This window comes from Delphinapterus leucas, unplaced genomic scaffold (genome assembly GCF_059928025.1).
Source record: "Delphinapterus leucas isolate spDelLeu-1000000601 "Yukka" unplaced genomic scaffold, BTC_Dleu_Yukka2 spDelLeu_asBTCV2_sq74, whole genome shotgun sequence".
Taxonomy (NCBI): Eukaryota; Metazoa; Chordata; class Mammalia; order Artiodactyla; family Monodontidae; genus Delphinapterus; species Delphinapterus leucas.
In genome coordinates, this window is record NW_028322283.1 from 163,517 (window position 1) to 185,301 (window position 21,785).

The 21,785-nt window shown below is 43.3% G+C and overlaps 1 protein-coding gene across 1 annotated transcript in view; it reads right to left on the reverse strand.

The window, feature by feature from the left end:
* The window catches only part of UCK2 (uridine-cytidine kinase 2), an 84,334-nt gene that overhangs the window by 25,518 nt on the left and 37,031 nt on the right, over window positions 1-21,785 (reverse strand). Inside the window, exons 2-3 of the mRNA XM_022566532.3 lie at window positions 6,509-6,668; window positions 5,581-5,677 (exon numbers count right to left, since the gene is read on the reverse strand). Coding sequence (XP_022422240.1) covers window positions 5,581-5,677; window positions 6,509-6,668 — 257 coding nt within the window. The remainder of the gene's footprint in view (window positions 1-5,580; window positions 5,678-6,508; window positions 6,669-21,785) is intronic.

Consider the following 21,785-nt stretch of genomic DNA (forward strand, 5'->3'; position numbering starts at 1 on the left):
GATAACCGGGGCCTGCTGGGGTCCAGCTCCGCCCTGTCTCAACTTTCACTGCAATCTTGTCTTTTGCTTCTGTCGGAAAACCACCTTGCACTTCACCTCAAAATTCACGAAAAGGGAAGTAATGACGCCACTGCAAGGTTTACCACTCACCCTAACTAGCAGACATTTGTGAAGAAACCACACAGTTATTTCAAAAGTTCCTTAAGATTATAGGTTTTATCTGTGCAAACACAGTGAAGTCAGCAGCAGCTGGCCACTAAGAAGGGACTTCCCTCCCAAAAACATGCTTTGATTCTTTATTGGCTCAGTCCCCTGGGTTCCTGTCTAAATTCTAAGGCAGCACTGTTGGAGCAACTACCAAGGTGGCAGAATATGGAGCATGAAAGACAGCAGAAAAGCACCAGGTTAGTGCAATTAGGAGACTCTTTAGGATGGCGGTATTAACTCTGGAGGCACACAGAATCATCTGAGGAGCTTTTAAAAATATTTATACCTGGACCCTACTCCCCTGGGGCTCTGACTTCATTAGTCTGGGGTGGAGCTAGAGCATCGATATTTTTTAAAAGCTCCCCAGGTATTTCTTTTCTTTTTTTTTTTTAAAGTCATGAAACTTTATTTACTTAACAGCAGAGGTTCGAAGTATATTGAGCGGATAAAAATACCAGGAGAAACTGCATCCACGTTGGTATTGGAGAGACGCCTAACTTCTGTATTTTAGAAACTGACAGATGAAGTAGCAATAAAGAAGGAAATGGAAAGTATGAATAACACAATTAGCAACCATGTATGTGTTTGTGCGTGCACACAACTTTGTACAAAACTTTGAAATACAACTGCAGCAGGCACAAAAATTAACTTAGGCCACAATGGAATATTAACCAATTCCGAAGAGTAGAACTCACTTGTGTTTTTCTTTTTATTTATCCTGCTTGGGAATTTGTTGCATTTCTTGAATCTATGGATTTAGTGAGTTTCATTAGTTCTGGGGAAAATTAAGTTACTGTCTCTTCAGATATTGCCTTTATTCTCTTTCCTTTCCTCCTGACTAAATATTTTTCAGGTCTTTTCACTGTCTTTTATGTCTCTTAATCTCTCTTCTGATTTTTTTCTGTCTTCTTCTTTCCTTAATGCATTAATGAATGATTTCTTCAGATCAATCCCCTAGTGTTTGAATTGGGTTTTTTTAGGTCCATTTTGCTGCTAAATATGTCTACTGAGTTTTAAAAATGTGCCGTTGTGTTTTCCGTTTCTAGAAGCAATGTTTGTTCTTTTTCCATATTTGATACATTATTTTTAATTTTTTCTTTTTTTAAAATATTTACGTTTTCTTCTCCCAGTTTCATTGAGATATAATTGACATAAAGCACTGTGTAAGTTTAAGGTGTACAACATAATGATTTGACTTACATACATCATGAAATGATTACCACAATAATGGTAATAATGTTCAGTGAACATCTGTCATCTCATATAAATGAAATATTTAAAGAAACATTAAAAGAAATATTAAAGAAATAGAAAACTTTTTTTGTGAAGGAACTCAGGATTTAGTCTCTTAACTTTCATATATAACGTACAACAGTGATTATCTTTATCATGTTGTACGTTACATCCCTAGTACTTATTTATCTTATAAGTAGAGTATGTACCTTTTGACTATCTAGTTCTCCCTCCCCCTGCAAGCCCATCTCCCCATTTCCCCACCTCCCCAAACTCCCCACACTGGTATCAATAAGTTTGATCTCTTTTTCTATGAATTTGTTTTTTGAAGTATAATTGACATACAATACTACGTTAGTTGCTGGTACACAACACAGTGATTTCATATTTCTATACATTTCCAAATCATTACCATGCTAAGTCTAGTTGTCATCTGTCACCATACAAAGATATTACATTATTATTATTGAGTATATTCCCCACACCGTACACTTCATACCTGTGATTCATTTATTCCGTAGCTGGAAGTCTGTACCTCCTAATCTCCCTCACCATTTCTTCTTCCCTTACCCCCTTCCCCTCTGGCAACCACCCATTTGTTCTCTGTATCTATGACGCTGTTTCTGTTTTCTTGTTTGTTCATTTGTTTTTAGATTCCACATAATACATGAAATCATACAGTATTTGTCTTTCTCTGTCTAACTGGTTTCACTTAGCATAATACCCTCCAAGTCCACCCACATTGTCGCAAATGACAAGATTTCAGCCCTTTTTTTAAAAAAGCTCCCAGGTATGTCTACTGTGCAGCCAGGGTTGAGACACGCCAACCCTAGAAGAATGTCAGGTACTGGAAAACAGGGTGCTCATTGTGGTTTAGGATAAGGAACCAAACTGGGCAGAGTTCAGAAGCAAGATGGATAGAAAAAAGGATCCATGAATGAGTGAAATAATGAGTCACTCTAGGCAGCTGCCCTGGGCCAAGAAGAGGGCAGAAAGGCTCTGCCGGGAAACAAAGCATGTGTGTGGGATTCCTAGGGTTCCATCTGGAATATACAGAGTGAATGCAATGACTGTGCTAATGTACCCAGACTGACACTGTCTGGCAGTGCTGATCAGCTTGCCTAACTGATAAACACTAAAAAGGAACAGGTGGTTTTCCAACTCAACGGTCATGCCTCTTCAATCCTGGGACAGTAAGGAGAACCAAACTGCCTGCTCTGTGGGTGGTGCCCCCAAAAGTTGAAATCAATCACTTCCCAAGTCCACATGTAGGTCTAGGTGGGAGAAAATTTAGAAGTAGCCTAGAGCTAAAAACAACATTTATTGAGCACCTACTAGCCCAGGATGTGCCAGGAACCGATGGTGCAATATTCTGTTTAGGAGTTTAGAGATGGGCTGGGAGGTTCACATAAACCTGGAGTATTAGAGCATTTGGGATTACCTAGCCCAACCTTCTCATTTGACAATCATTCCTTACGATAAAGAAGGGGAAGGCCAGAGAAAGGTATTTACAGAGAATAGGTGACTTCTCAGTTGTAGCCCAACATTTGTTTGTGGTCACCATGAAAGACCCATGGCTGGGATGGGATCAGTTAACCCTGGACAGCTGGGTCCCTCACAAGTGGCTCTTAAGAGTTGGGGGGGACTGCTTGTGGTCTTAGGTGGTCACAAAGCTTCATGCAAGAGATGGGCTCTGGGCCACTAAAGAACAGGATTTTAAAATAAAAGGTATGAGAGGGGAATCTGGAGAAAAAAGTGAAACACATCTGGACGGGCAACTCTGCAGGGTTTTTTTTTGTTAATACGTGAACTTGATGGAGCTTGTGCTGCACAAGGTACTCATCTTCACCCCCTGCCCCCCGACTGCACTGGTCAGGCCCTGACTCCTGCCAACTGCCCTCACTCCACTCCCTTCCATCAGGCCTGTATCAGTCTCTCACCTGGGCCACTCCAAGGGCTTCCTAAACAGCACTGTGAATCCTCGTTCCTGCCACAAAACTGACCTCTCCATTCCTACATAACTGCCATCTATGGCTCCCTACTGCCAACATGTTTGTCCTCTGGCCCTGGGGTCCATCCATGGTCCTTCCTGATCTGAGGCCTGCCTGCCTCCCCACCTCCCGCCGCTCCTCCCACACACTGACCCCCATCCCTCCACACCTAACCTACTGCAATCCCCCACCAAGCTGGCCCCTGAAATGCCTACCTACCCATCACCTTGGAAATCCCTTTCCCAACAGCTTCTCATGCTTTCCAATGCACAGCTTAAATATCATCTCCTTTACACAACCTGCGCTAAATACTCCAGCCCTTCCTCCCTCCTACTGCTCCACATCCCCTTGCCTCAGTCGTCAGGTTGCACTGTAATTCTGTAGCAGTACCCTGCCCAGGACCTGAGAGGTGGTAGGCTAAACTGTCTCTTGTCAACTTGACATCACCACCACTCCCCCAAGGCTAGAAACTACAATTCCCAGAATCCCTTTCCCTACATGGTCCCAGCTACTTTGCCAATGGGAAACTCAGAAGATGAAAGTGATTACCACAACACTGTAAATCAACTATACCTGAATAAAATAAAGGTTTAAAATTAAATTTAAAAAGAAGATGAAAGTGAAACAAAATCTGTAATTTTTAGGAGACCATAATAGCTAGACAAGGAAACTGCAGACACTCCGTAAGTTCCCATTCAGAGGCTGTGGGCCCGGATGGATGCAGCGGATTCTTGGACTTTGCATGAACCTAGCTTCTTCTCCAGATGGTAGCTCAGGCTGCCATCACTGGGGACGAATTTCTCTGATTCTCCGGCTGCGGCCTCCCAGATCTTTGCTCTCCCAGCCCCCTCGTTATTCATGTTAGCTCCAGTTCCCTATTCTAAGCGCCCCTTTATTCCTGCATAGTCTGGAGAGGTTTGATATAGGAGGCATATCTTGTTCTCTGAATGTCCTGCACAGCAGAATCGGGTCCATAGTAGGAAGTACTTCAAGAGCTACTGGTGAGGGATGAAGGTGAGAACCAAAGCAGCCCGGCTTTCCATCACAATGTGCTCTTTTCTCCTCCTCCAACCCAATCTTTGCCACACCCTCAAGTTCTGAGAAAGTTCATGAGAAGAGCACAGAACATGTGAGCTAACTGCATTAAAGGCTGAGATGTGTCCTAAAGGAACACACAGGGAGATGAAGATTGGGCTTTTAATTATAGAAACATTTGGTAGTAAACATTTGGTAGTAGAAACATTTTAATGATAGAAACATTTGTTTTTAATTATAGAAATATTTGGTATGAAATCTAACTTCCCATTTTTAAAAAATCAACTCAAGAGAGAGTGGGATAAAGAAACCAAGAAGGAAAATGAAAAGTGGCAGGGAGAAACTTTCAAAAGATCCCAGAGCTAAAAACAACACTTACTGAGCCACTACTAAGGAGCTACACGTGATGTGACACAACATTTACGAGTGTCGAATGTGCCTGGGAGGTCCCCCCAAGGAGACAAAGTGAGCAAAGAGCTCTGTGTAGCTCTGAAAGAGCTTGGGGTCTGGCTAGCAGGAGGGAAGTCCTCCAGAAGCCCCTTCCCACCACTCAAGAGGGAAGGAGGCTGTGATGGAGGTCAAGCTACTCTGCTATTCTATTAGGAGCATGAGAATCGACAAATGGAAAGGACAGGTCTGACGTGACTGAGAAGCTCTCTGGTGGGTCTAGTCTTTGGTGACCCCAGTGCCCTCACACCTCCCCACACAGCTCGATCCCAAGTAAACCAGGAGAGCAGAAAGAACAGCTTCTTTTCTTCTTCTTCCTGTTTTTCCTCTACCATACCCCCTTGCATTTGTTCCAGGAACAACAGCTTGGGCACGTGGATGAGGACGAATGTGCAGTCCCTCACCTGAGTCCAAATTCACAAATCTAACCCTTCAGAGTTAACAAAGCATGATGATCACGATGGGACTGTTCCAGGAAGCACCTGGATGAATTCCTGACCCCGTGCACCTACAGGCATGCTGACGCCACCGCCCTGTCACTGACAGGCTGCACTGGGCACCAGACACATGGGGGTGGGGGGTGGGGGGGCGTGAAGAAGCCTGGAACTTCTGGGGACCCTCTGGGGAGCAACAGGTAACAATCCCCAGCCCAGAGCAGCTCACTTACCGGGAATGGGAGACAAAGTCATACACAGGAATCTGGACTGTTTTCCCTTCGGTGATTTCTTTGAGTGTCTTGAAGATGAGTTCATTGTCAAAGGCATCTGAAGGAAATCAAACTATTAAGATGTTTCTTAATTGTAAAATGATTCCTCCTATAGTGATGAACAGGGCATCCCTATAAACCTATTATTTCACATACGTGTATCACACCCTAGAGAAGCATCCCCTCCCCACAAAAAAGCCAGATTTCTACCTAAAGCAGAATGCGAATTCCCTGCATCTCAAACCAAAGTGTATAAATGAGTTCTGAAAAGTGGATTCTTTTTTTTTTTTTGGCTTGCCATTCCGTCTCTGGCCTCAGACATCTCTGTCCTCTCTCTAAATCCAGCAGCATACGATAACCTGGAAAGCATACTCACAACTAGGGCACTGCAGCAGGCACCACACCAAGTTTTGACTCTCACAGTTACAAGAACTCCAAACCAGCTAAAGGGGCAGTGTGCTCATCTGGGACTGTCAGGGCCAAAAACATTCAGGCAGCCATCCTGGACCCTCCACCCCACTCTCTGCCAGTCGGTGAGTTTAACACACGAGCCATGTACACGCACGTGCTGGGTGCTGGCGGGGGGGTGTGACACAGGCTGCAGCAGAGCAGGAGGCGGGAGAACCAGCTGTGTGTGCGCTAGCCTGCGTCTGGCCCACCCTGAGTAATAGGCTTCTCCAAGAGTCACCCTTGTTCAGACACAGATTCGATCAGTATTTAAGGCGCCACGCACCAGAGGATGCGTTGCAAAGTGCTTCTTTCCTATAAGCCCCACCGCAACCCCGCAAGGTACCTAACAGTCCTCCATTTTATGGATGGGAAACAGAGAGGTTAAGTAACTTCTTCAACCAATCCCCCCCACAGACGCCCCTTCAATGCCCCGACTCACCCGGGTGATCAAAATTGAACTGGCCCTTCAAGGCTTTGGCCTTCTGCTCTGCAGTGAGGACACGGTAGAAGCTATCCTGGCTCAGGATGACCACCTGCTTCTGGCGATAATCCACCTCATTCTGTCCCAGGAGCTGAACAATCTTAGCACAAACGGAAGACTGTAAGGAAAGAAGGGAACACCACGGAATAAGGGAGGTCCAGTCACTGAGCTGATGTGTGCGCCCTGAGCAAGGGGGCCTTTGGAAAGAAGAACCCAAAGGCTACCATATCTTGGATGATGCATTAGGGGAAGGGAGGAAACGTCTGCTGAGAAGGAATTCGGGGGCCCCAAAAGTCTCTTCCTCTCTTTCCTTAACACAATTTACTACGCTCAGGTATCCACAGTGAAGGCAGGGGAAGGAGGGCCGTAATCTCTAACTCCTCTTCCATAAAGCCTTCCCCAAAGCTACTAATAAAAGGTGACACTATTTTATTCTTCCTTGCTTGCACCCTGGTATAGATACACAGAAAAGACAGCAGAAAGTGGGGAAAGGGCACGTTGAGGCTGTGCTGATGGGCCAAAGGGCCTCTGGGTCATGAAGTGACTGGGCATTTGCTAGACATCTCACAGCCCCTGCACATCTCTTTATGTCAAAGGAATCTCATAGCAGAGAGCTTGGCTGGTTGGCAGTAAGGCCAAGGTCATGGCTTCCATCCTACTTCTGTTGGTTTCTTTTGCTCTGGTCCAGAGCCGTGGACATCATCGCCCTCATAGTACCCCAGACAGCCTTGTCACAGATGTGTGCCCCCGCTTTTAGAGCTGGAGACATAAACATCACCAATACCTGAAACAACCTAGGGGTATCCCAACTAAGACTAGGGACGCCAGTTCCAGATGAACTCAAACCTACATGCTTTGTATTGTGTTGCTAGTAATACACATATCTGACTCCTTTTCTCTCCAATAACATACGCTCTTTGTAAAAGGAAAAGTATAAAACCAAGTGCATTCCAAAGAATGAGATAGTGAAAGATTGTATTTACCAAGTAACTCTTTTCTTTTTTTTTCATTTGATACAAAGATTAATTGAAAAATAAGAATGTCTACATTACAAAACCTCTAGAAGCTGTAACTCAAGCCCCCTATGGAACTGGTTGACCTAATTACAAGCGATGAAAAAATGAGCAGTTAGAGGTATCTCGGGCTCAGCCTTATAAGTCTTACTATTGAACTTATTTTACCAACTGATTTTACAGGGAAAACCCAGGAAACTGTTAAAAGTTCTTATGAAGAATGTATTTGATTTGTCCAAGCATAAGGAAAACTGGTCATTCCTGTTGTACTAGCCAGTGCAAACTAAAACTATTTTGAATTATACTCCAATAAAGTTGTTAAAGAAAAAAACTATTTTGCACAATATGTCCTGTTGTACACGTGGTGAAACACACTGCCATATTATAAGGATCTGTGGGGGAAATTTTTTTTTTTTTTTTTTTTTTGTGGTACGCGGGCCTCTCACTGTTGTGGCCTCTCCCGTTGCAGAGCACAGGCTCCGGGACGCACAGGCTCAGCAGCCATGGCCCGTGGGCATGCTGCTCCGTGGCATGTGGGATCTTCCCGGACCGGGGCACGAACCCGTGTCCCCTGCATCGGCAGGCCGACTCTCAACCACTGCCCCACCAGGGAAGCCCGGGAAAAAATATTTTGACTCAACTGTTAATTATTAGAAAATTATCTTACTTTTATGACACTTTTGCATATTAACACACAAAAAAGCATTTAAAACTACTTAGGATTTTTGGAACTACAGATGTGCCAAAAGAAAGAAAAAAAAAAGAATCACAGGAAGGTATAAAGCTTGCACATGACTTAAACTACATTCAAAAATGAAAATGCTACAACAGAATCAAAGGTTCTATGCAATCAAAACCTCTTTAAGTTTTTAAACATGTATAGGCCCATAATTTCCTCTTCCTAGCTCAAGGCTATGAGAGGGCAACTTTTATACCTGCAGCCTTCACTAGTAGATAGAACTCCTTCCAGAAGTCCAAAGAACAAAAATGAAAAGAGGGATTCATGGACCCAGATATATATAATCTATCAGGTTATTCAAATAATGGTATTTTTTTATTTGTAGCTAAAACACATTAAATGTGTGTTTTTTTAAGAAGAATAGTAATCCCACCACTGCCAGAAAAGTATATAAGGAAGTTACACTACTTAATTTCACAGATAAACCATCATTTCCCTTAACCCAGGCACAACCTAGGACAGAACCTATCCAATGGCCAATAAAATTGGTTAATGAACATACAATAGGTACAATTCTAGAACGTTAGTGCTCATCACACTCTCTAACAAGAGTAAGGATGGCTGGGGAATTTCCTGGTGGTCCAGTAGTTAGGACTCAGCGCTTTCACTGCCGGGGCCTGGGTTCGATCCCTTGTTGGGGAACTACGATCCTGAAAGCCACGTGGCGTGGCCAAAACAAAGCAAACAAACAAAAAAGAGGGTAAAGATGGCTGTTTTGTTGGTCCACAGCTGCTTGTCTCAGCTCTATGTTTTCAAGGACTGAGCTGGTGATCGTTCTTTCCACAAACATACCACCACCACCAACTGCTAACATTTTAACTGATTATTGGTTAGGTGTCAGGCCCTAGGCCAAGTGCTCCATTACAGCTACCCCCAGAAGTCACAAGTGTTACCCTTCACAGATGTGGACACCAAATTAAAGGACTTGGCTACAGTCATACAATCCTGGTTCCTTTCCTCTTCAACTTAAAAGTAGTCAGGGACTTCCCTGGTGGCACAGTGGTTAAGAATTCGCCTGCCAATGCAGGGGACACGGGTTTGATCCCTGGTCCGGGAAGATCCCACATGCCGTGGAGCGACTAAGCCCGTGAGCCACAACTACAGAGCCTGCGCTCTAGAGCCTGTAAGCCACAACTACTGACCCGCATGCCACAACTACTGAAGCCCGTGTGCCTAAAGCCCATGCTCTGCAACAAGAGAAGCCACCACAATGAGAAGCCCGCATGCGCAATGAAGAGTAGTTCCCACTCGCCACAACTAGAGAAAGCCTACGCGCAACAACAAAGACCCAATGCAGCCCAAAATAAATATAAATAAAATAAATAAATTTATTTTTTTTAAAAAAGTAGTCAGAAGTGGGGGGTGGGATAAATTTGGAGTTTGGGATTAACATATATACACTACTACATATAAAACAGACAAATGACAAGGATTTACTGTATAGCACAAGCAACTATATATATTCAATACCTTGTAATACCTATAATGGAAAAGAATCTGAAAAATAGATATAGATTTATGTATAAGTGAATCACTTTGCTGCACACCTGGAACTAACACGACACTGTAAGTCAATTATGCTTCAAAAAAAAAAAGGTAGTCAGAAGTTCCAAGCCGAAGAAACCCTTTTATCACTCAGGAGATAAACACCACTGCATGAACAAACAAAGAAACACTTGCCTCTAGGTTAATTTAGATTTTTCTAGTATTTTCTTCTTTCTGGAACTTGTTAAAACTGTTAAATCAGGGCGACATATACTTGGGGAGGGGTTCATTGCCTCTACTGGTGCTTAGGTTTGAATCTTCACACAATCAGAAAGAAGAAGTCCTACAGAGGATGTCTGCAATGAGTGAATGGTTTTTTCCTTACTGAAGGCCCTCCTTCACTTTAATTTCCCTTTTCTCTAACCCTACCCTTTTCAAAAGGATGAAATGGAGGTGCAAGGTGTCTTGTTCCCTCAAGAAAGGAAGTAAGTCACTAATGACTATGGTTTGAGGAGAAGGCAGGCAATCCTGAGCTTGTAGAATGCTAAAAATGGGAGAGAGCGCAACTGCTGGGGTGAGCTAAGACTTATTAAATAATTATAGTCACAAAACCACAAGTACCATATGATCCCACTCAGGAGGTATGTAGAGTAGTCAAACTCATAGAAACAGAAGGTAGAATGGAGGTTGCCAGGGGCTGGGGGAGGCAGGGTAGTGGGGAGCCGTGTTACGGATATAGTTTCAGTGTTACATGATGAAAAAGTTCTGGAGATTGGGTGTCCAACAATGTGAATATACTTAACACTACTGAAACGTACACTTAAACATGGTTTAAGATGGTAAATTTTATGTTATGTATATTTTACCACAATTAAAAATAATAATTATTATCATAAGAAGAGTCCACATTTAAGGGGCAGTTTCTTGCTATGTGCTGATACTGGGCTCAACATTTTTAAATCATCCCATTTACTTATTACAACCTTGTATGCTGGCCATTATTATTATACCCACTTCTACTTACGGTGAAGCCTGAGGTGAAGTGACTTGCCCAAGTGAAGTGGCTGGCAGTGGAGCCAGGATTCCAACGCGAGGAGTCCAACCCCAGAGCCCACCCTCCTTCCAGCTGCACCTCCCAGGCAAACTGGTACCACCCGTGGGGCTGGAGGTAAACTCAGTTTTGCATGGTATCTCCACATGTAGCGCGATGTATCCAGAATGTCTTCTGTCCCTGCCACTTCTACTACACTATTTTAAAAGAAGAGGGGGTGGGGGACAGGACACACAGCGACAAGCCAGCTAGGGTTGCTGTCTGAATACAAAGTTAAGATCAATGAGGTTAGCTTTAGAAAAGGAAAAAAAAAAAATCATACAGAAGACTCAGGGAAGGTTATTTACAATTTCTTCACTCCTGTGCCATTTTGAAGATATTATCTCAATTCTTTTACAACAAGATACTATTTTATCTTTTTTTTTCCTTAAGGAGAAAACTGAAGCTTAGAGATTTCATTCAAGCTGAATGGCTTGCTCAAGGTCATGGAGCCGAATCTCAAGCCACAGATCTTCTAACTGCAAAGGCACAATTCTTTTCACTATTCCAAACTGAAGCAGCTTTGGCATCATCCCCACTACTCTCTATAAATTTACTCCACTTCCAGACAGCAGGGAGGGAACTGGTTAGAAACGTAATACTGTTTTGTCCCACTGTATCATTAAAGTCAACTTTCATAGAATTTCATGTGACTCAAGGCAGGCAAGTGATTTGTATATCAAAAAGAAGCTAAAAGTACACACACACACACACACACACTCAAGGTATTTGGAACCTAAATTTGGATTATGCTCAACAAATCCAGCTGTTCGGAGCCAGAAATTTGGAGGGCCCAGAAAATTCTCTGAAGAAAAATCTGTAGGACTAAATCTCACAAACAACTACAGTGATGGAGAACAACTCACAATGACTTTAAGATTCCTTCCCACATTGTAATTCCGAGAACATGCCAACACTGGACTTCATCATTAGGCCAGTCCACCAGATGGCGGACCACCAATATGGCGGACTCCCTTCTCGGGGACACTTCCCATTGCTTTAGGAAGTACAGCAATTCTCTAAATTGATTCTCACATAGGAGGTGGCTCAGACAGCCTAGACACCATCTTAGTGTGCCACTTCTAGTGTGTGTGTGTGTCTTCCAAGATCTTCCTTAAGATCCTCTTGTCCAATCCCGATATTGCCAAATGAGGAAAACAAACGAAACAAACAGAGCACATGAGCTCTGGTGGCCTCTTTGTTGGGTGAACCACCAACCACCCCAACACATAACCTGGATGGAGCCCAAGCTGGTCAGCTCAGAGCGATATAGCTCAGCCCTACAGAGGGCTTCAGGCTGGGTGTGTCCCCAGGGGACGGGGTTGGCATCTCTCATGCCCAACCTTACAGAAGAGTACAGGCTGAGGGCTATGCTGCCCAACATGCAAGAATCGCATCAAGCTGTCTGTCCTGCTCAGAGTGAGCTGCTTCATGATCAGAGGGAGCGCTGCTGAGATGGAGGAAAACCTAGCAACCACACAGCCCGCAGCTTAAAATAGTCAGCCAGCTCCAGGTGAGGCACCTGACTCATCACTCCCTCCCCACCCTTCAGAATGGGTTGTGGGCATCAGTTAACACCTGCCCTGAAGGCACCACACAGCAGCTAAGAATGCAAGAAGGCCAGACGCTTAGCCTCCTCAGGCAGGAAGACCCCATCTAACTCCGTCACTCTGGGACTGTGTACAAGTCACCTCGATAACTCTTAAAAGTAGCTTTCCCTGTCACTATCATCAAGTAAGAAACACACCACTGGAACTTCCCTGGTGGCGCAGTGGTTAAGAATCCACCTGCCAATGCAGGGGACATGGGTTCAAGCCCTGGGGTCCAGGAAGATCCCACATGCCGCGGAGCAACTAAGCCCGTGCGCCATAACTACTGAGCCTGCGCTCTAGAGCCCACGAGCCACAACTACTGAAGCCTGCGCGCCTAGAGCCCGTGCTCTGTAACGAGAGAAGCCACCGCAATGAGAAGTCTGCACACTGCAACGAAGACCCAACACAGCCCAAGATAAATTAATTAATTTAAAAAAAAGAAGAGAGAAAGAAAAAAGAAACACACCACTACCTTATATGGTGCTCAGCACGGCCCCCAGACATTACATCACACCTTTGGGGGCTGGGGTTGCTCCCCGTGCAGCTCAGAAACTCTAATTTACAAGTATGAGAAAAGCAAAGCCCCAGTAATTTGCCCTGAGACGGAAGAGAGCTCAAATCTGCTGACTCAATTCCTGGTTAAGCCAACTATATGGAAGCAACAGGGAGGTGTCACTTAATGCTTCCCCGGGAATATCTGTAAGGCCGACCAGCCTTGGGTCCGCAGGTGACCCCAGAACCCATACACTGCTAAACGGGTCCTCCTAGCTACAGCTACAATACCACCACCACATACACACACACACACAAATAAATAAGATCTAAGTCAGAAACTCACTAAGTTGTTATGTGACAAACAGGGTCTTAGACATCAAGAGGTAGCCACAGATCAATCCAATCACTAACAGGCGTTGGTGAGCATAGCTACCTTACAATAACTAAGAGTTCCTGGAACACAGGAACCAGTTATGACTCAGCTCAGCTTTTATTCCCAGGGCGTGGCAGACCTTGGCACCTGGGGGGCTCACTCAGATGTGGTTAAATGGATGACCACAGGAAATGTCTGAATTGATGGCCCAACAGTTTTCTTTTTTCTTCAGACCTGGAATTTCAAAAATATACTTTGCCCTACTCGTCCTCAGCATCAGCCTTGATTCCATCCTAAAGCATATCACATACTCAGGTAGAGACAACTAGTTGTGTACCCAAATCTCAGCCCCCGAGTTTTAGCTGCGCACATGACTACGTTTCCCAGCCTCCCTTACAGCTTGTGATTGTACCAAGTTCTGACCAATTAGACCAATTGTGAAATGGAAGCTTCTAGAATCTCCTAAAAGGATAAGGGTCCCCTTTTGACTCTCTCCTTTCTGTTGGCTGGAATGAAAACTTGATGGCTGGAGCTCAGGCAGCCACACTGTAGGATTGATATCGTGCTAACTAAGGGTAGTGAAGCCCCTAATAAAGGAGCCACAAACTCAAAGGATCATAGAACTAAGATAGGAATGAGGTAAATTATCTTGTTTAAACCCTGTTGTTTGAAGTCTTCTGTCTCTTTCAACTTAAATAATCCTAACGTCAACACCCACATACCCAGTATACCTTAGTGTAAATGTCCTCTTGAAAGCTGCAATAATTCTCCTGTCCTGGGCCAAGAGGCTGCCTTATTCATCACAGGCACCACAAGCATCCCCTCAGCCAAGCAATTTCTTTGAGTTTTAAAAGGTGAGGTGAGGAACATTTTGCCTGGACCAATGTCCCCAGACCCCTGGGTACCTCTGTGCCACCTGCCAGCCTCTCTCTCTGTATTTACCTTGATGTGTCAGAGTGGAGTTAAACATCCTCCCCATCTTTTAGCACATTACTTGTGCTGCAAGCCAAGCACTCCATAGAGGAAGCTGAAGCTGGGAGGGGGAAACCAGACTATAAACAGCACTAGATGAAAACGCCCCACAATGGAAGCTCTCAGTTGTGTGTGTGTGTGTGTGTGTGTTTAAGTTGGAGTATAATTGCTTTACGATGTTGTATTAGTTTCTGCGGTACAACGAAATGAATCAGCTATATGTATACATATATCCTCTCCCTCTTGGACCTCCTTCCCCCGCCACATCCCACCCATCTAGTTCATCACAGAGCACAGTTTTAATTCCTGATCCGTGTTGGTACTGCAAAGGTAGTCCAGCCTAGAAAATCCCAGGTATTAGCCTGCAGCTGAGAAAAATTCTAGTTGATCAACAGTCACCAACATAAACATATTTCCCAGGACTTTTCAGTGAATTGTCCATCTAAGCTCTATTCCTAACAAAGACATTTAAAATAATTCACTTCTGGGTTTGTAAAATTACCTAGTTGGCTCTGTTCTCTTTGGAGTCATGAGCCCCTGCAGAGAAACCCCCTCAAAGAACACTCACTCATGAAATTAAACTTGTTTAGAATCAACTGAGGGATGATGAACAATAGCTAACACACAGACGCCAGGAACTGTTCTAAGGACTTCACATTTACTATGTTATTTAATCCTCAAATCAACTCTGTGTGTGAGGTGCGTGGTCTTACTGTGCCCATCTTACATACAGGAAATGGAGGTACAGAGGTAGATTAAGTGACTTGGCCCAAGATCACACAGCGAGAGAGCAGCTGCGCCGGTCTTCACAACCAGGCAGGCTGGCTTCAGGACGCCGGCTCTTAACAACCACACACACTGCCTGCCTTGCCACTGCATCAGAAGGGGACAGAAACCTATTCTCTTCCCGAGAGCCACAGTGACCCTACAACACAGGTGCAGTGTCCACAACAAATAATACAGGAGCTGCCAGGAACAGAACACTCTCAGCACAGCTCTGTAATTTCCTCCCCTTGGGCTCCAAAGCACAGGCTTGCTGGACTTCCTTAGAAGTTAGTTTTCCTGAGAAATATTTTACTAGGAAAAGAGCAACACAAGTCACTTCTGAACCCCTACTTTGCTGTATACTTGAAACTAACACAACACTGTAAAATAACTATACTTCAGTTAAAAAACGGGGGAGTGGGTACCCATGCTCCTTATGTGAAGCAGAGTTCCAGTCTCAGCCACAGCCTGGTTAACACCTACCACCAAACTCAGGCAAAACATCAAGCAAGACAGGACTGTGCTTGTGCTCAAGGGGTGATGCGGGCCTCACCACCGGGTTACAATTATTCAGTATAAAAACAGTGATTGATTTCAGCCCCCTCTTGCTCATTCTGAGCCTGAATATGGAATCTGTGGACACTTCTTTGTACTCCCCACAGGACAAACACAAAAGGCACCACCCACCACTCTCCTCACTCCTAAAAAAATGGAATGCATCTAGGCTTATTGCTAGCTTTGAGGAATTTGCTCCTTATGAAGCCCACTGCAAAAGGCAGAAGCAAGAGGAGGCATGCCGGAGGGTCAATTCTCACTGCCTCATGGGTGCAAGTGAGGCTGGATCTCTTTCCTTCCCCTTTTACTTGAGGGGCAGGAGGCAAGCTGAGATGGTAAGGCTCAGCCAACCGAGCCCCCTCTCCGAGGAAAAGATGAGCACGTCTTTGCACAAGGGGTGGCAAAACCCACCCACTTCGTACAGTTTGGCTTACGAAGCAAGGATAATATGCCTATTACAGAAATTATGGCCCAGGACTTGAAGTCCCTCTGGAGAGAGGCACAAAAAGGAAAGCTGACTCCCCCCTGTTTTTAAAAAATGAATGGATACAAAGGCGGGCACAATGTGCAGTTGGATCCTTGGCTGAATCTTTGCAAATTGAAGGCCACACATGGGTAAACGTTTAACGTGGACTTAACAGCACAAGACTGCTTTGTTGTACAAAGCATATTTGAGTTAACACTTCCTTTCCAGTAATCCTCATCCAAATTGTGGAAAACCAGAAGTTAGACTATCTGGCGGTCAAAAGATTTTTTTTTTTTTAATTTTCTCTGTAGGGTTCCTCTAGCACCTGCGTCTCACTGCAGCACAGCAGGGAGAGGAAACCGAAAGCGTGTGCCACGCACCCACTTCCCCATCCTTTTGGAAAGTCTCTTTCACTGTCCTTGAAAACCCAACTTCCCATTTATTCCTCATAGCATCTGAAGAAAGGGGTTCAAATCCTCTATTAAGAGATTCAACTGCCTCAAGTTATCCCTTCCAGATTTTGATGGATTCATCATTCATCAACTACCTCCTTGGCCCCCCAAACTCCTCTGGAATCCAAAAATAAATAAATAAAAGAATTCCCAAAGCTACACACCATGTTACTCTATAAAGTATGGTGAGTTTACCACAATACAAATCATCAGGGCTAATCTACTGTTGGCAGATAAGAGGCACTAAAGCACGTATCCTTTGCAGAGAATGATTTTCTTTTATTAATTTGTGAAACTGAAGCAACTATCAGTAGACACAGGCCTAACTTTTGTTTTAGACTCACACAAATAAGTCCACCTTATTATAAGACAGAGGAAGGACAGTCTTTTCCAGAAACGGTGCTGGACCAACTGGACATTCATTGGCAAAAAAAATGAACCTTGACCTAAACCTCATACCTCATATACAAATTAACTCAGAATGGATAACGGGCTTACATAAAACAGAAAACTTATTAGGGGTAATTCCCTGATGGTACAGTGGTTAAGACTTGGTGCTTTCACTGCCAGGGCCCGGGTTCAATCTCTGGTGGGGGCACTAAGATCCTGCAAGCCAGGTGGCACGGCCAAAAAGAAAAGAAAGTCTTCAGGATCTAGTGCTTGGCAAAGGTTTCTTAGACTTGACACCATAAGCATGACCCATAAAAGGGAAAGCTGATGAACTGAATTTTGTCAAAAGTAAACCTTGCTCTGTGAAACCTCTCTTAAGAGGATGAAAAGACAAGCTACAGACTGGGAGAAAATACTCACAAAGCACATGTCAAACGAAGTATCTTATATAAAAAATTCTCAAAATTCAACAGTAAAATACAAACACTCCTACTAGAACATAGGCAAAAGACGTGAAGGAGCATTTCACCCAAGAGGGTATAGAGATGGCAAATACGCACATGAAAAGATGATCAATATCATTTAGCCGTTAGGGAAATGTAAACTTAAACCAGGATGACATTTCACTACATACCTACAGCACAGCTAAAATAAAAAATAGTGACCACACCAAATGTTGGTGATGGGAAGGAAAGCTATCACTCATACACTGCTGGGAGACATGTAAATGGCTCACATCCTCAGGAAAACAATTCGGCACTTTCAAAACTAAACACGCAACTACGATATGATCCTGCAATTGTACTCCTTCCTGGGCATTTATATAGCCCAGAGAAATGAAAACATGTTCACTCAGAGGCTTGTACCCATATGTTCACAGAAGCTTTAGTCATAATAGGCAAAAACTGGAAATCACCCAGAAGTTCTCCAGTGGGTGAATGCTTAAACAAACTGGTGACACATACCATGGAGCACCAGTAAGCAATGAAAACGAATGAAAACTCCTAACCTACCTGCAGGAATCTCCAGAGAGTTATGCTAAAGGCGCGGGGGGGGGGGGTAATGTATGATTCCATTTATGTAACCTAGCAATGACAAAATGATGGAAATGCAGAAGAGGTTACTGGTTGACAGAGATGAGGGACGATGGGGGATCGCAGTGGTGGAAGAAGGCAGGGGTGGCTAATAAAGAGCAACATGAAGGAGGGATCCTGTGGTGATGAAATGTTCTATATCTTCACTTTATTGAGGCCAGTGCCCTGTAAGATATTACCACTGGGGAAACTGAGTAAAGGGTACATGGGATCTCTCTGCTTTATTTCTTACAACTGTATGTGAATCTACAATTATCTCCCAAAAAAGTTTATCTGAAAAAAAGATCAATGACATCCATCTTTTGTGATTCAACTTGTCGTGGGTTGAATTGTGGCCCCCCAGAAAGATGTGACCATGTCCTAAACTCTGGAACCTCAGAATGTGACCTTATTTGGCATAAAGGTCTTTGCAAATGTAACTAAGGTTGAGGATCTCGAGATGAGACCATCCTTACAATGGATGGGCCCTAAACCCAATGACAAGTGTCCTTGTAGGAAACAGAAAAGGAGGAAACACAGAGACATGAGGGAACACCACGTGAAGATGAAGGCAGAGATTGGAGTGATGTATCTATAAGCCAAGGAACTTCACCAGAAGCTAGGAGAGGAGCACAGAACAGATTCTCCTTCAGAGCCTTCGGAAGAAACCAATGCCGCCGAACATCTACAGTTTGGACTTCTTGCCTCCAGAAATGTAAGAGGATACATTTCTGTTGTTTTAAGCCACCAAGTTTGTGATAATTTGTTACTGCAGCCCTAGAAAGCTAATACACCTGTCATTTTTCAATGGCTGTGTTCAATTTCTCTCTTTTTTTAAATCACAGAGAATATGAGCACGTCCTTCAACTTCTATTAATGTCTACTCTTGGACACAATTTTTTTTTCTTCTTCCAGAGGATATATGCCATAGGGTATGTATCATTTCATTCTATAATCTTTTCCTGCAGAATTTTTCTGATGTTTTCCGTTTGCTCTAAGTGTAGACTATTACTAGCTGGCATATAGGAGTGTCTACTTCATCAAATATCCTGGTTAATAATTATCATACAAGCTAAACAGACTCAACCAATTTTTAAAGATCTCAACTACACTTAAAAGAAACTAGACTGAGCACTAGGCTAAATCTACTGTTTCCTTGGTAACTAAGGAGTTGCTTTTAGATCCAGCAATGTGCTTCAGGGTCTTCAAAATGAGTACCAATTATTAGGCTGCAGATGTGTAAAAAGTGCCATTTTGTATCGTGATAGAAATGCCCTAAGCTTCTGAGCAAGATAGATTAAAAAAAAAAAGAGGCCGAGATGGACAAAACTACCCACTTACCACAAAGTCTAAAAGGTGAAAAATGGGTCCTTTTGAATCAGGCTGGGCACACGGGACCTGGCTTGATTCCTGACTTTACCACACCCACACCAGTTATCAGACAACTCAACCTCTCAGACCATTAACTGTCCTTGTTGCAAATGGTAGGAATGACAGCCATTCCACAAATGGGCTCTAAGTGTTAACAGGTCAATATATATAAGACAGTGGCTAACACAAAATACATGCTCAATAAAAATTATTTTTGTCTCTAAAACCCCTTAAATTTTCATTTATACAAATATTTCCTGGAAACATTATTTTGTAACTCAGTTGAAGACTTCATCCTGATTCATGCCCATTCGTTTTATTTTCTTCACATCTACGAAACCGTACAGGACTACGTTCTCTCTCTAGCTCAGAATTCTGTCATTTGTCCCCGCTTCATTGTTAAACCTTGGTGATCTAAAACCTGAGCTGAAATTCTAGGTTGTTGTTGGGTTTTGGGGGATTTTTTGGGTGTTTTTTTAGTTTTTATCTTGGTTTTTCTACTTACTTATCTCTATTACGCTTTTTAAGAGGCAATATCTGAAACATGGTACAAAATCTAAAAGGTATGAAACAGCACAAAGTGTGAAGTCTGCCTTCTTCCCACCCTACATCCCAACCACCTTTCTGACTTTCTTGCAGGTGCTGTTTTCGGTTTTCACGTACATCATTTGAGAGGCAGTCACTGCATATAAAAAACAGAAGCATGTACAAACTTTTCAAACAAACACTAACACAATGCTGTACCTTCATTCACTCATATATTTTGAAGATTTTCTCATCAGCGCATTTAAGACCTCTTCCTTTACAAGTGCATACATTCCATTGTATGAATGGAACCACAGCTAGTCTTCCACTGATAAACATTTTAATCGTGCCCAACTTTTTCTAAAACAAGCATCATGTATGGGCAAATGTATACACCTGTCAGATATATTTCTAGTAGTAGATCTGCTAGGGCAAAGAATCTCTATTTTTTACAATTTCCATACATAAGCCCAGATATCCCCCAGCATCAGTGATTTACATACATCGATTTCCTCATACTCTTAGTATCTAACTTAATGCTATCTACCTATTTAATTTACGTTTCTATTTTAAGTGAGGCTAAACATCTTTTATATGCCTAAAAGCCTTTGTTTTTCTTTTTCTGAAACCAGTCTGTTGATATCCTATCCTCACTTCTCTGTTGAGTTACTGATCTTTTCTTTATTGAAAAGCTCTTGATATCCATTAAGAAAACTGAGCATTTCTCATTTGTATTACAAATATCCTTTCCAGTGAACTGTCTTTTACCCTTAAAAAAGGGATGTTTCCTCAAGAAAAATTTTATTTGTGTAGTTAAATTGATTAACTTCGTAATGCTTTTATCATGTTATATTTTAAAAAGACCTCCTCATGCAGAAATTTATAATCAACTCCCCCAAGTTTTCTTCTTCTTAGGGACCCTTTCTTGGCCTTCAACTCCCAAGATCCCAACCAGATCAAAGGAGGACCACAAGAGGGCCCCAATCCAGAGGCTATCTGAACCCTGAACCTACAGGCCAGACACCCAGGGAGCACTGAGGGCAAAAAACTGAAAGGAAATGAGATCTAAAGGAGTGGGTTGTAAGGAACTTCCTGTGCACATGCAAAGAGTTACAGAAAAACCTGCAGCTGTGTCCCCCTGGAATTCATCCGGAAAGAGACACAGGATCTGCTTTCAACCCTCTGGTCCACAGCTGCACACAAGTTGAGATCAGGCTTGTGTTGTGGCACCACTTTTAGGGGAGAAATCTGCAGCAGGTTTAGAGTCCATCACAGATGAAGGCCATGTGCAAAGTTATCTTTCTTTCAAACAAGGTAATATCTTCCCACCAACACGAAACCCCGTTTCTTCTCTACCGTGACAAATAGCTAAAGTAAGCGCACACATCCCCACTGAAAAACCCCCACAAACTAAAGACTAACGAGGAATTCTAGTCCAAACAAGCCTCCTATAAAGAATACACATATAACTAAAGATAACAGATTAAGAAGCACATTATATACCATGTGTTTCTCATCTTACCTTGATAATGTCCTTCTCTTTCCCCCCTTCTCACTTGAAATGGCTCCTGCAGATTCCCAGACGTGTGTTGTGGGAATTCCCAGACCTGTGTTGTGGGAATTCCCAGACTTGTGTTGCACAGGAAGTACCCACAGGGAAGCTTCCTGCAGTGTGCTGTCTCTCCATAATGCAGTGAGAGGCTTGAATCTCTTCCTCCTATATCATTCAAACAGAACCCTCTTGCCAGAGACTGTGGCTCAATAACTCCTGTGAGTTGCTTGCAGCTAAGCATCTTCTTTCATATATTCAAGTTGTCTTTCAACATATTGTATTAGGAAAACTGAATATCCACAGGAAGGAAGGGAGGGAGGCAGGAAG